Source organism: Malania oleifera, chromosome 5, assembly GCF_029873635.1.
Source record: "Malania oleifera isolate guangnan ecotype guangnan chromosome 5, ASM2987363v1, whole genome shotgun sequence".
Taxonomy (NCBI): Eukaryota; Viridiplantae; Streptophyta; class Magnoliopsida; order Santalales; family Ximeniaceae; genus Malania; species Malania oleifera.
The window spans coordinates 37,213,424-37,230,037 of NC_080421.1; the positions used below are offsets into that span (position 1 = coordinate 37,213,424).

The 16,614-nt window shown below is 36.3% G+C and overlaps 1 protein-coding gene across 1 annotated transcript; it reads left to right on the top strand.

The window, feature by feature from the left end:
• Positions 1-4,625: 4,625 nt before the first annotated feature.
• Positions 4,626-6,194, top strand: LOC131156159 (inorganic phosphate transporter 1-4). The gene has a single exon (XM_058109619.1). The coding sequence runs from the start codon at positions 4,626-4,628 to the stop codon at positions 6,192-6,194; it is 1,569 nt and encodes a 522-aa protein (XP_057965602.1).
• Positions 6,195-16,614: the final 10,420 nt, after the last annotated feature.

The following is a 16,614-nucleotide window of genomic DNA, read 5'->3' on the forward strand; positions in this document are numbered from 1 at the left end:
TTTATAAACTTAATTGTAAACTTGACATTAATTGATAGTGAGAATCAAAGTTGCTCCTCTAGTGGACGTAGGCAAATTGTCGAACCACTTAAATCTTGTGTCTTTTGATTATTGCCTTCGTTCTTCTCATTACTGAGTGATTGTTTCTTTCTTATTGTTCATCATTGAGTGATTGCACTGATTTTTTTTTTTTTTTTTTTAATTCGTAAGTGTGTGCGGGCTTCCGCTGCCCATCAGTGAACAATAAGTGGTATCAAAGTTATTGGTTCACAATGGTTGGGATCTCTTTGACGAAGTTTGATGTTAATAAGTTCAACGGAATAGGGAACTTCGGACTTTGGAAAAGGAGGCAGAAGTACTTGCTAGTTTAGCAAGGAATGGTGAAGGCTCTATACGAAAAGAAGTCGGACAATATGAACGATGCAAGTTGGAAGGAGCTAGAAGCAAAGGTTGTGTCCACTGTCCGGCATTGTCTGGCCAATGATGTGATGTTTCACATCATGGATGAGGAATCGCCGGCTATGGTTTGGTTGAAACTTGAAAGTTGGTACATGTCCAAGTCACTTATGAACAAGTTGTATCTTAAACAAAATATTTATTAGCTTAATATGGCAGAGGGTCTAGACCTGACTCAGCACATCAACACATTCAATCAAATCATTAGTGATCTAAAGCGAGTTGATGTGAAGTTCGAGGAAGAGGATAAAGCATTTATGCTGCTGATTTCCTATCGACGTCTCCTACATATGAAAACCTGGTTACGACACTGACTTGGGGGGAAGGAACCCTAGAGTTGGAGGACATAACGAGTGCATTGCTGGGGTTCCACCAAAGGAAGAAGGCCAGCGAAAGGGAATCGGGATCATAGGAGAAGCAAAATTCAGGGTGGATCGAGTAGCCATATAACTCAGTGTAAATCCAGGAAGAAGAAGGACGTATGGTGTTTTAAGTGCGGGAAAAAGGGGCACACAAAACCCGAGTGTCTAGAGAAGAGGAAGGGGGTTGCTGAAAACAAAGAAGGTTCGTCCAAAACGGTAAACGTAGTAGAAGAAGGGGACTTTGGGAGTAGTGATGGTGATATTCTCTCAGTTTCATCGAGGTTGGATAAGTTCACAGATTCTTAGATCTTGGACTTGGTGTGTTCTTATCATATAACGCCCAACAAGGATGGGTTCACTACATACAAATTGGTTGATTTTGGTTTCGTTCTTATGGGAAATGATGTTGCATGCAAAGTGATCGGGATGGGGAATGTCATAATTAAGATATACGATGGTGTGGTGAGGATGTTGTGTGATGTGAGGTAGATACCAAACTTGAGGAAAATTTTGATTTCATTAGGCACCTGGTATTGTAACAGGTTTAAACTGAAGGTGGGGTAGTGAAGGTGGACAAGGGCGTTCTAACCATGATGAAGGGGAAGAGAGTTTCAGGTAATATATATACACTACTGGGTACCACGGTTATAGGTAGAGCTGCAGCCGTAGAGTCTAAGTTTGATAGTACTGTTCTGTGGCCTAAACCATCGACGGTATCACTCGCGGATGTTACAAATTTTTGAATTTGAGATTAGTTGATTGGGCTAATCGGAGGTATTTCCTCTAGGGGATTACTACGTAAGTGTTTTAGATTAACTATAGGTCTTTTGTACACATTAGATTGTTATATAATGATTATTATATAACCCTAGATGGGATAAAGCTTGGTGTAAGTTTCATTGATAGTGAAAATAGTTGCTGCTTCTGTGGATGTAGGAAAATTGTCAAACCCCGTAAATTCTTGTGTTTTGATTGTTGCTATCATTGATTCTCATTGTTGAGTGATTGCTAGGTTCATATAGTTCATCATCGAAGGCTTGCTTGCTTGTTCCATTAATTGCTCATGAGAGTTTGTGTGAGTTTTCAGCTATGCACACTCGACGCAAACAATTGGTTTCTAAGGGTTGATTGTTGAGAACAACAATCGGTATCAAACCCGAGTGATTGTTGGCGTGTTGCACAACATTTCAAGATTTTCTATATTTCTATAATTTTGTCATATCTCATAACAATTTCTTTTTATCTTAACGACTTTTTAGACTTCTTGATCCCACCACCAACTTTCTTTACCACCCAAGTATCTTCTTTTGGAGTCACTTAAAGCCTCTTTTGTTATCCTTTGGATAGAACTCGCTATTTTATTCCAAATATTATTTACATCAACTTTATCCTATATTCTCCAATCACGCTCTTTGCTCATTTATTTTTGAATTTTACTATATTTTCTCCTTTCAAGTTCAATCATCTAATCCTCTTTTGTTCATTTATGCTACTTCTTCTCTTCCATTTTTAATATGTATATAAAATACTAAGACTCTATGTTGTGTAGACAAACTTTCACCCGAGATAACTTTGCAATTTTTACATGGTAGATGCTTTATGTTCTTAGTTTAAAAAAATTTCTATGACTTTTATTGTACTCACTTTTGAAAATTATTAAGCGTTCTTCTTTTTCTATAAAACAATTATTCAATATAACCAAATCGTAAGACACGAAAAAATCTAAGATTGCATAATTGGACTCATTTTTATTTCCATGTCCATGTATCCTCACATACCCTATATTATCCTTCACAATGTGACCATTCAAATCACATCCTATAAATGTCTTTTCAGACACCGAGATCCTTTATAAACTACTATCCATATCTTTTCAAAATTATTTTTTTAGATTTCTTGCTGAGCCTATTTTGGAAGCACATCCACTATCTATAAAAATAACTTGATTGTAATGATCATATTCCCTATTATTTTAACATCAACTACATTATTTTTTAGGTCTCTATCTACAATAATACACACCCCATTTTTATGTTTATCTTTGCCAATGTACTAAAGTTTAAATTCCAATTTTTTCAATTTTTTTTGGCTTTCTCTCCTATCCATTTTGTCTCTTGAAGGCAAACTAAATTAATTTTCCTTCACCATGATAATTATAAAATTAATTCAAGTTATTTTTAATATAAATTTATTTAAATTTAAATTATTGAAACTAGTCACTAAAGCGCATTATGTACATGTTTTTTTTATAAAATTTTATATTTATTTTGATAAAATAACTATAAAAAATAATTAAGAGTTGAAAGGTATTTAAATTTATTTAAAAGAATAGTTATAATATATTATAACAGCATTTTGGGATAGTTATAAGTAGTTACATGAGTTTGATAAAAAGATAGAGACTTCTCGTGAGATTTCAAAAATACCATAAACCTCTCTTGTGATTTCAAAAATGTCACAAACCTCCCTTGAACTTTATCAAAAAGATATAGGCATATCCTTACAAAACTTGTCTTTTTGTAAAATATAAAGGAAGATTTGTATCTTTTTTGCAAACTAAAGGGGAGGTCCTTGAAATTTTTAAAACCTCGGGAAGATACTTGGGATTTTTGAAACATTAGGAAAAATCATTATCTTTTTATCAAACCTAATGGGAGATTAGTGTCTTTTACCCTTTGCAAAAAAGACAAGTCTTTTTAAGGGAGGTTTGTGTCCTTTTGACAAATTTCAAGAGAAGTCTATATCGTTTTCAAAATCTTAAAGGAGGTCAATGAAATTTTTGAAACCTTAGGAGAGGTCTTGGTTTTTTGTCAAACCGCAAGGAGGTTAGTTTCTTGTACCCTAAATTTTATCTAAAATTTACATTTAAAACTTTTATTCAATATTAGTATGGTCTATTTGTGTATTTAATTTTCCTAAATTAATTTCACACTAAAATTGTCCTATCATAAGTAAATTTATATCACTTAATGTGTGCATGCCTATAACATCTTTCAATTTCTATAAACTATATACAGTTTTGCAATATTACACTTTTTATTTAAATCTACTAATATTTAACGATTATTTTGAATAAATAATATAAAATAATGTGTTAAATTACAGTATTGTTCTTAAAACTAATTATCAAATAACATATATATATATATATATATATTCGTCGCAAAGTATAGGCTGATTTTTTAATTTTTTTTAAAAATGAAAATTAATTTTTTTATTATAATTTTAATTTATTTTATTTTTATAAATATTAACTAGTTGGTTTTTAGTATAATTTTGAACTTGAATACCAAACGGTTGTTACATAATTCATATCTATAATCTATAATCTATAATAATAATAATAATATTATTATAAAGGAGATTCACTATCTCATCGTCAAAAATGTCAAATTTATCCTTATAACTAACAATGATTATTTCAAAATACTCCTTTAACAACCCATAACTTTGTCAAATTTATTCCTCTAATTACTCATAATTATTCAAAAGACATCTATAACTATTTATAATTATCCTAAAATATAATTATACTATTTAATTTTTTATTATTTTTTAAAATTTTTTAAAATTTTATTAAAAAAATAGAAAATCGTTGACCAATTTCCTTTAATTCCAATGGCTAGCCCTAACCGGCTGGATAGGAAACAAAAAAAAAAAGGGGGACACGGACGGTCATATGGGCTCCAGGTATATATATCGAAGGAAAGCCAGCAAGAAAGACGAGAGCAGATCGAGGAAGAGGAAGAGGAAGAGGAAGAGGGATTGTACGTGAGGAAGATCATACAATACCAATTCCCAAACACAATGGGCAAGGAACAATTACAGGTGCTGAATGCCCTGGACGTCGCTAAAACCCAATGGTACCATTTCACAGCGATTGTGATCGCCGGCATGGGCTTCTTTACCGACGCCTACGACCTCTTCTGCATTTCCCTCGTCACCAAACTGCTGGGTCGCATCTATTACCACGTCGACGGCGAGGCCAAACCCGGCATCCTGCCTCCCAATGTGTCCGCCGCCGTCAACGGCGTCGCCTTCTGCGGTACCCTCTCGGGGCAGCTCTTCTTTGGGTGGCTCGGTGACAAACTGGGACGAAAGAAGGTTTACGGCATGACCCTTATGCTCATGGTGATATGCTCCGTCGCCTCTGGTCTCTCCTTCGGAAGAGATCCCAAAACCGTGATGGCCACCCTCTGCTTCTTCCGCTTCTGGCTCGGATTTGGCATCGGCGGCGACTACCCTCTCTCCGCCACCATCATGTCGGAGTACGCCAACAAGAAAACTCGCGGGGCGTTCATTGCCGCGGTCTTTGCGATGCAAGGTTTTGGGATTATGGCTGGTGGTGTGTTCGCCATTTTGATCTCAGCTGCGTTTAAGGCCTGGTTCCCTGCGCCGGCTTATGAGGTCAATGCGGCAGCGTCCACCGTCCCGCAGGCGGACTATGTTTGGCGCATAATTCTGATGGTGGGAGCCCTCCCGGCTGCGCTCACTTACTACTGGCGGATGAAGATGCCCGAAACTGCTCGGTACACCGCCCTCGTCGCCAAGAACGCAAAGCAAGCTGCCGCGGATATGTCGAAGGTTTTGCAGGTGGACATTGAGGCAGAGCCCCAGAAGGTGGAGAATGCGGCCCACAAGAAATCCTACGGATTGTTGTCCAAGAAGTTTCTTTGCCGCCATGGCCTGCACTTTCTGGGAACTACAAGCACCTGGTTCTTGCTGGACATTGCATTTTACAGTCAAAACCTGTTCCAGAAGGACATTTTCAGCGCAATTGGATGGATCCCTTCGGCGAGCACGATGAATGCGATTGAGGAGGTTTACAGAATTGCAAGGGCACAGACCCTTATCGCTCTGTGCAGTACTGTCCCTGGTTACTGGTTTACGGTTGCTTTAATAGACAAAATTGGAAGGTTTGTCATCCAGTTGATGGGATTCTTCTTCATGACGGTGTTCATGTTTGCACTGGCAATTCCCTATGATCACTGGACTCACAAGGAAAACAGAATTGGGTTTGTGATCATGTATTCACTGACTTTCTTCTTCGCGAACTTTGGGCCCAATGCCACAACATTTGTGGTGCCTGCGGAGATTTTCCCAGCGAGGCTGCGTTCCACTTGCCATGGGATATCTGCGGCGTCCGGGAAGGCCGGGGCAATGGTGGGCGCATTTGGGTTCTTGTACTTGGCACAGAACCAGGACAAGGCCAAGGCGGATGCTGGGTACCCTGCAGGAATTGGGGTGAGAAATTCACTAATTGTGTTGGGGGTGGTCAACTTGTTGGGCATGTTGTTCACTTTCTTGGTACCTGAACCCAATGGAAGATCCTTGGAGGAGATTTCAGGTGAGCAAGAGGATGATGAAGATGCCTAGGTGGAGGTGGAGGTGGAGGATTCTTCTTACAGGACAGCCCATGACTTTTAAGTTCTGTTATAGAGCAGTTCCCAATTAGCCCAATGCCACAAGGCCCCCATCTTCATTTCAAGTTTTTGTTCTCGTTTCTTTTATTTTATATTATTTTCTTGCTTTTATTTATTTTTTCTGGTTCTTATTTGTAACTGCCGTAGTAGTCTCTTTCAAGTGTCCTGTGCATTGTGTACATTCTCTGGATTTGAAGAAATTGGGAGCAATTTTTAGGTTTGTTTCTTTTCATTCTCCGCTGCTTTGTTGTGCGAGAAAAAGGCAGGTGAACTGAGTAATGATAAAGTAATTTATCATAGTCTGTAACTGGTGTGTGAGTATTTTAATATTGTTATTTTATTTATTATCTTGGAAAAGAGTATGTATATCAGATTGGGTTATGTATCCATATTTAATTAGATCATTCATTCATGTATTTCATAAATGCATATGATTAATTATATGAATGTATTTGAATCTAGGTTTGTATCTATTTAATATATACATATCTTATTTATTAAGTACATGGAGAATGAATACCAATCTTTTTTCTTTATTCTCATCATAACATCTTTCTTTTGAGTCTAAAGAGTTTGATAAATAAATAAAAAGGTATTTTTTTGTAGAGCTTTGGACTCTTCTGTTTGTGCAGAATTGGAGAGAATCATACAAGTCAAATCGGGTCGTTGTATCATGAGCGAGACAAGTCTTGAGGGGTTCTGCTATACCAGTTCGTGAGTTAAGTCAAAAAACCGCAAGGGGCATCAATATCTTCAAAAAGAGCGAGATATTCGTGCATCAGCCTATTTGTGAATCATGTTTATATTTTTATTTTTATTTGAATTTAATTTTAAAATTTTATTATTTTTATTTTATTAAATTTACTAACAATTTTAAGGAAATTCAATATATGGAGACAATCTCATTGTGGCTAGAATTATTGACAAGTTATCACCATCTTGGAGACAAATCTAGAAGAGCATGCACCACAAACAGAAAGATATGTCTCTTGAAGCTTTAATCACTCAAATTCATGTAGAGGAGGAGGTAAAAGGACAAGATGCAATTCTACAAGAAAATGGTAATACCAATAACAATAATACCAAAAAGGTAAATTTAATTGCTTCCAAATATAATACTTTGCCTAAAGGTCCTTTTCCTAAAAACCCTCAATTAAAACAAAAGAGGAGAAATATGAAAAATAACAGCAGACCTCACAAAATGAATAGGGCCAACCCTAATCAAAAGAATTTGAACCAAGGACCCTCTTACAATCATAACAAGAAAAATAATCATGTACCCCCAAGGTGTGATTCAGGTGATAGTGCAAGTTACGGGAGTGTCTCTCACGAGGTCAGGTATTCAAACTCTCCTGAGTTCGTTTCCGCCCCTAAATTCCTAAAATTTACCTCCCTTTGGAACTGTGAGGTCGGCTTCAAGGGGCGCGGGATTAGTCACATGGACCGTAAAATGGACACGGGAAAACCCGGTGCGTAATAAAAAAATAAAAAAACAATCATGTTTGTTATGTTTGTGGCATAAGTGGGCATATTGCCTGAGTTTCCAAATTTTAAAAATGTGGACATATTCTTCAAGCTAATATAGTTGAGGGACCATTTGCGATGATACTTACTAATATAAATATGGTCCATAGTATTGAGGGGCGGTAAGTAGACTCAGGTGTGAATAGACATGTTTGTTATGATAAATCTTAGTTTAAGGTGTACACTCCTTTTAAGGAATCGAAAACTATGCTAAAAAAAAAAAAAAAAATTGAGATGAAAGATTCAAGTGAGGCTAATATTATTTTAGGCATGGAAATTACAAGATCGTGCGATGGTATATTTCTTGATCAGTCACATTACATTGAAACTTTTTTGAATAAATATGGCTATAATATTTGCAAGCATGTCACTACTCCTTTTGATTCAAGTAATCACTTATTTCTTGTTAAGAATGAAAATGGAGTGGTTAATTAAGAGGAATATAATAGCATTATTGGTAGCCTGAGGTATGCAACTGATTTAATTAGACCTGACATTGTATATGCAGTAGGAGTACTTAGTAGATTTTTTAGCAAACCAGGTAAAGAACATTGGAATGCTTTTGAACGTGTAATGAAATATTTATTTGGTACCAAAAAATTATTGCTTATTTTTTACTAAGTATCATGTTGTGCTTGAAGGTTTTTGTGATGCTGATTGGAATACTTTGTCAAGTGATTCTCTCTCTACCATTGGTTATATTTTTACTTTAGGTAATAGTTGTATTTGCTGGAAATCTAAAAAAAAGCAATAATTGTTAACTCAACTATGAAAGCTAAGCTTAATGATTTAGCATCAGCTAGTGAAGAAGCAAGTTGGTTAAGAGATATGTTATAAAAACCAATGCCACCTATCGTAATTAATTGTGATAGTACTGCGACATTTGGCAGAGTAAATAACCGTTATTATTGAAGGGGCCTGCTGCAGAATAGCCCTAAGATCTGGTTGTAGTGCATACGGATAACCAAAAAAAAAAAAAACAATCTTGCATACCCAGATTAAACAAAAATTCGATCTTGCGAATCCTAATTTCGTGATTAGGATCATACCTATGAGATCTCTCTAATTTTATCTCGAATCTGCAAGCACGAAGAGGAACTCGTGGATCCACGAGATCAAAGAATAACTCTTGATGACGACCAAGGATCTTCTACAATATTCCTCTAACACGCCTTGCTCCTCAGAGAGTGGGCTCATCAGCAGTGGCTAGGGTTTGCTTCTCCCGAAGATGTCTGCCTCTATGTGTGCATTTTCATCTCACCCTCGCCGCTAAATGGAGCACGTGTATCTAGGCTATAGCAGGGACCTCTAGGCAAATATGACTAGAGCTTCCAACGTAATTAAGAATTCCTAATCCGACCTGAATTAATCGTTAATTATGTTAATTACAATTCATACCACTAAAGAATTATAATTGCTTATTTATTAGAAATTTTGAGCTCCTATTATTAAATGGTTATTTATCTTCCCATGTAAAAATTACAGATACCCGTCAATTAAATTAAATTACTGACAATTTAATTAATTGACATATTAATTCATTGAGACCTTCTACTTAACTTATTTGATGTGTTAGATTCAAAATCCACTTGCAGAGTTTGACACAATCAAAACTTATAAGCTTCCTCCAAGGGTATCATCAATCAATCTCGTTACCAAGATGTGGATTCCATCAATAATTAATGTTCACCATACACTTAATGTCATTACCCAACTCACTGAGTTTATTGACCCATAAAGAATCTTACTCTTCTATGAGTGTCCAATGAACATATCAAGATTAACAACATCAGTGCTCATAATAATCATGAGGTATTAAGTGTTTTATATAGTTAGTATAAAAACAATTACCTCAATACAGTCATGTTCAATATACACAAAGTGTACTAGAACAAGGAGTGGGAACTATACCATTCCCCATAGTCAAGGCAGATCAACCTATTAAAACCTTGTACTACAGTCCTACCAATGGGGTGTCCAATTCCATTTAAAGACTATAAAAAATAAACCTATATTCTATAAGAATTGATGATCTAATCTTCTATATGTAAGTCGTACTCTACATACTAGATCACCTACTATATAGAATAAAAGACACATATTCATAATAATTAAATAGATAATGTCATGCAAACATTGCTCACAAAGATTCTCATTAAAATGGAATAACTGAAGTTACTAATAAATAATAAAACTGATTACATAAAGCATGTCTTTCAGTATAAATCTCTAACAATCTCCCACTTATACACGAAGCCATTTTGTCATACATCTCACTCTCATTCTCTCTACATGACTCTCAAAAGTAATAGCTGGTAAGCTCTTTGTAAATGGGTCTGGTTTTGATAATGACAAATGCTCAGGTATTTGATGGCTTTCAAGTGTATGTGTAGGTTCATTTTAGCATATCAAGTAATGGCACATGAAAGCAGCACATGAAGACCGATGTCTATTTCTAGTTGTATCTTTATGTTTTATTTTATATTTGGGCCTATAATAATTTATATCAGTCTGTAATAATCTCTGCATGTCATGCATGTAGGTTTTGTAAGATCAAAATGATCGTAGATTAACCATAAGGACCTAATAACCTTAGGGCATCCTTCGGTCAACCGACGCTGGATTCTTGGGACCATCTCAAAACGACCTCAGTAAGACCATAGTATGACTCTAGGTCCCAACACTCTCACATATATCATACAAAATACAGGAGTGTTAAAAATACACTTAAAATTGAAAAATATTAAGGAATTTGAGGGAACTTGGGCGACCAAACCCCAGAAGTTTAAAACTCCTTAGGCGTCCGAACTGTTGAGAAGTCAACAGTTGACTTAGGTTCTTGGGCGACCGAACTATTTCATGCATACTGTCCTTGAGCACCTAAACCCTTCGAAAGGAACATTCCACCAACTTAGGCGACCAAGCTATATAGTTCAAACTAAGTCTCAAGCAACCAAACACACGAGTTTGGGCCACCGAACCTATGACCGAGCACCCGAATTTACGAATAGAGGCTACTGACTTTTGTTTAGGTTTCGGAAGCATGACATAGGCGACCAAACTTATTTAAATGACTTTTGAAATTGTGTCTGTTTGGGCGACCGAACAACAGTTCAGCCACTCGAACCTTAGGCAGTTAAAATTATTTTAACTGCAGTAAAATTAGGTTAAGTTGGGTTAAGCGTGTTTAAACATTTTGAATCTTTTCTAATAATTCCCAACAAGTCCCAAATGGTTATAATTTTACCTCTGCCTATAAATATTGGCTCATTTGCAAAGATTAGCAACAATTAGCAATTTCATTAGCTAAAAATCCTCTCTTCTTAAAATACAGTCTTTGTCTAAATACTCTCAAATTTCTATTCCCTTGATACATTCTGAGATTGTGAAAGCATATTTAGAGTGCTTATGATTGCTAAATTTTGCTAGAAACTCTCATTTGTGTGTTTGATTGTGATATTATTTTTGGGGAGTTTAGCATAGGTTTATCCCACATATTTCAAGATTATAAATCCTGTGTTGTGATAAACTAGCAAGCTTAGGATATTTGCATTGTTATTGCAAGTGTCTCATAGCTTTGATTTTTGTTGTGCAAAATATTTTCAATAAGCAAAATATTTTCAAACTAATAGTGTGGTTATTCTATTGAAGAAAATCTTCTTGAACTAGTTTGAATATCTGATTGATATCTTTGCAATATTGATGTTCTATTGAAATGTGTTTTGCTTAAATTCCAAGATATTGCTTGTTTAGAACACTCTTGAACATTATTGTGATCATATCTTGTTGAATGTTACTTGCACAAAAATACACATCATTGAGCTTACATTACCTATATTGTTGATGTGTATGTGATTGTGCTTATATTGGGTACATATCTGCTTTACATGAAATCATAATCATTGAATCGGTGTGAAAGATACTATTGTATTCCAGGCGTGGCCTGAGGGGGCTTGATGTAGTCCGGAAGGATCAGGTTGGGGTCAGCCTTATGAATTTGACCTAGAGCCCTCTCCGCCCCACAAGGAGAATTTGTAAAGGTTGAGGTCAATCCTGTGCTAATTGACTTGGTTGTAATCGGTGGTGCTCCACCTATTAAGTGAGCATTAGTAGAATCCTTGGGCTTGCGAGCTATAAGTGGGGACGTAGGCACAATTGGCCGAACCCCGATAACATTTCTTGTGCGTGCTTTTAATTTTCTCATTTCAAATCCCAACATATGAATGTTTATATTTTACTATTGTGAATGATTGGGTTTATAATTGCATAGACAAACCCTAGGTTGAGTAATACTGCTGTTAAACTGATTGACCTAGGTGATAATTCTTAAATACCCAATTCACCCCCCTCTTGGGAATACACCAAAGCTAACACAGGTTGTTTGTCGGTGCAATCTTGGTCACCATCACATCACCTCTCTGTACGATATCTCGTATCAGGTGATACTTATGCTCAATGTGTTTTGCCTCTTGTGGCTCCTGGGTTCCTTTAAGTTAGCAATTGCCCCGTTATTATCACAGTAAAGGGTAATAGGCGATTATACCGAAGGCACCACTCCTAGATCCAATAGAAAGTTCCTAAGCCAAAGGGTCTCATTGAGGATGCCACATATTTGGCCTCCATAGTGGAATTAGAAACACATGATTGATTGATACTCCCCCAACTAATGGCTCCACCTCCTAGGGTAAACACATTTCCTGAGGTTAATTTTCTGGAATCCTTATTTGACTGAAAATTTGAGTCTGTGTACCCAATGGGTACTAGAGTATTTGCCTGATAAACCAACACATAATCCCTAGTCCTTTTCAGGTACTTGATTATATGTTTTACTGCAGTCCAATGTTCCCGCCCTGGGTTAGACTGATATCTGCTGACCATGTCTATGGCAAAACAGATGTCAAATCTAGTGCAAAACATAACATACATGAGATTCCTAATGCGATGCATATGGAACTACCTTTATGTTCTCTACCTCAATTGGTGTTTTAGGACACTGATCCTTGGATAGAGAGATTCCATCTCTAAAAGGGAGTAACCCTTTCTTGGAATCTTGCATGCTAAAACGGGTAAGAACCATATTGATATAAGTAGCTTGTGATAAGCCCAACATCATTTGCTTGCGATCTTGCAAAAGCTTGATCCCAAGGATGTGACTGGCTTCTCCTAAGTCCTTCATGTCGAACTTTCCTAGTAACCATACCTTAACCTAAGACAATACCTCCACATTGTTTCCAATGAGTAAGATATCATCCACATATGTCACCAAGAATACCACCACATTTCCATCATGATTTTTGTATACACATGACTCATCAAGGCATTGATCAAAACCATAAGATTTAATGGCTTGACCAAATGGATGTTCCAAGACCTAATCGTCTGCTTAAGTCCATAAATGGACTTCTTAAGCTTGTACAACATGTGCTATTGGCCTACTGTTGCAAAACCATCTAGTTGCACCATACAGAGGCACTCATCAAGACTTCCATTAAGGAAAGTTGTCTTGACATCCATTTGCCAAATTTCATAATTGAAATGAGCTGTAATGGAGAAGAGAATCCAGATAAACTTTAGCATGGCTACAGGCGAGGAAGTTTCCTTATAGTCGATTCCCTCTTTCTGAGTAAACCCTTTTGCAACAAGCCTAGCCTTGAAGGTTTGCACCTTTCCGTCTACTCCTCTCTTCTTCTTCTAGATCCACTTGCATCCGATGGGTTTTATCCCTTCAGGTGGCTCTACAAGATCCCAGACTTGATTAGAGTACATAGACTCCATCTCTGATTTCATAGCCTTCAGCCAAAGTTCTGCATCTTTATCTTGAAGTGCTTCACAATAGTTACCGGAATCGGTATCCAGTTCATCAAGGATCCTGTCATTAGACTCTCCCAAGAACATATACCGATCAGGCTAGCATACAACCCTTCCACTACAACGAGGAACATTTTGCTTTGTTGATCCTGATCCTTGTGCACCATCATTCTTCCCTAGTTGTACAACCGACGTATTGATGGTAGCTGCACGTAATGGGTTAGACTCATCTCGAGTTACAACATTCCTCCCACTACGATGAGGTAATGGGATTTCAATAACTATGTCTTATAGTGGTTCTTCTTGCACTATCAGTATAGTTGGTATATCTCCTCTCAACTCTTCTAAAAATATCCTACTTCTGGGTATGTGGTTCATTACATAGTCCTCTTTTAAGAATCGAGCATTGGCGCTAACAATGACCTTATGATCCTTAGGATAATAAAATAAACAACCTTTTCTTCCTCTAGGGTAGCCAACAAATAAACAGGCATTTGTCCTTGATTCCAACTTATCTGCTTTCCTATTTAACATGTGTGCTGGACTACCCTATAATCGAACATGCTGCAAACTAGGTTTGTGCCCAATCCACAATTCTGTAGGTGTAGTAGGTACTAACTTAAATGGGACCAAGTTCAGAATATAGGTTGTTGTTTCTAGTACGTGCCCCCAAAACGAATTAGGCAAATTTGAATAACTCATCATAGATCTGACTATATCCATAAGAGTCATATTCCTTCTTTCTGCTACACCATTCTATTGTGGCATACCAACTGCAAACAACTGGGATTCAATTTCTTCCTCTGATAAGTCATCCAAAAATTCTCCTAAGAGGTATTCACCACCACGATCACATCATAATGTCTTGATACATTTTCCCTGACGCTTCTCCGTTTTTGCCTTAAATACCTTGAATTTTTCAAAGCATTCATACTTATGACACATCAAATAAATATACCCATACCTTAAGTAATCATCAATGAAATTAACGAAATACTCAAAGCCACCTCTAGCCTGGATATTCATGGGGCCACACAAATCAGAGTGAACCAGTTCTAATGTTTCTTTTGCTCTATAGCCTTTGGCCGAAAAGGGCTGCTTGGTCATCTTACCTTCTAAGAAGGATTCATTGACTGGTAGTACCTCCACTTCTAATGAACCAAATGGCTCATTCTGAACCAGCCTTGAATATGTCTCATATTAATATAACCTAGGCGTAAGTGCCAAAGATAAGTTTGATTCAATTCAGAAGGTTTCTTTCTCTTACAAGGTTGTTTATTAGTGTTATTCAATTCATTTTGTTGAACAGTAGTAGAAGCATGATTAATAATATAAAGACCATCCACCAATGTACCAGAATAGATAAAACATTTATTTAACTTAATAAAAACTTAGTCATTAAAATAAACAGAATATCCATTATCCACCAACTTAGAAACTGAAATCAAATTCCTTCTAATGGAAGGTACATAAAGAGAGTCTTTCAATATTAAATCCTATCACTACCAAAAGAAATGTGAATATCTCCTACTGCAACTACTGACACTCTCGTGTCATCTCCCAAAAATACATAAATCTCCCCATCACTTAGCTGGCGGGTTTGCTAGAACCCTTGCAAAAAATTGCAAACATAATTAGTGGCTCCCGTATCTACATACCAGGTATCAGTAGATATCACCGCTAAACATGTTTCAACTACTAGTGAATGAGATATACATATTGGGTGGTCCATGAACTTCTCAACCGCAAACATTTCTTTGAGGTTCTACATTATATCATAGGCAGAAGGCATAGATTGATGCTGATGTTGCAGACCATTCGACATGGATGCCAAAATGTAACACCGCACCATCCCATCAGCCTTAATCCACTTCCAGTAAGCCTAGGTTTCCTCATCGATTGCCCCTTCACCGGATTTCTGTGGACATACCTCTATGAGCACATACTTGTACTCTTCTGCAGTCAGTATAATATCCAAGTTCCTTTTCCAATCAATATAATTAGGTCCAACCAGTTTGTTTTCTTTGAGAATAACAACCAAGGGATTGAAAACCATTTTAATACTGAGAATCACATGTTATAACAAAATATGATAAGCAATAATAAACTTTTAATTCAATTAAAAGAATATGGTTCCCTCTACCAATATTTTTATTTTAAAGAATCTGTCAGCAACCTAGTACACCGTGAGAAATATGCCTTGATGGGAAAGTCGTCTATTACTCAACATTGTGTAGACAAGTGAGGACCTATTAATTTTACTATCTAGGCAAATGACTATGCCAAGAAAAATTAAACTGCTGAATTTGCTTTGGTCCTATAAACAAAAGGAGTGACTCAGATGATGAGAATATTATTATTCATAGGTAAGTGTATACCATCACATAACACTAGAACTATTGTCCCGTAGTGAATCCCCCAGATGGAGAGGTGACCTAATACTAACAATTAGTAGACTTTATACTTGGTGAGTTTATAATTAATTCCATCCAATGGGGAGGAAGATACTAATATCAACTCATAAAATTAATTACATCACCTATAAACTAGTGATGAAGACCATAGGATTTATACGTAATAAATTCCCTCACCCACTTAGTTATTTAATTCATAAGAGATGCAAATTTGCAAGTGTTTAATATTCCAATATTGGTAACTAAAATACAAGAAACAAATAAAATTCCAAATTTCCTTAAATTATTTTAAAAAACAAATTTATAACTTGGAATTAATTTTATTCTCTAGTTGCACATGCATAAACCAATATTGAAATATTAAATCTTACATGCTAATGACATAACAGAAGGAAAAAAAAAACACCAAGCAAGCATATATAAACAAGAAATATGATATAATAAAAATTCTGGCTATTATGGTCCAACATCTTGCATCATATAACCGTGATTCCTTACTTGCCATTACGAAGTGTTGGCAATCGGCGGGGTCCAGCTTATAAACTGTGGCTGCAAGTCTATTTATAAACCCTTCATTCAATTTCAATTTCAATTTCAATTTCAATTTCAAATTTAAATTCAAATTCA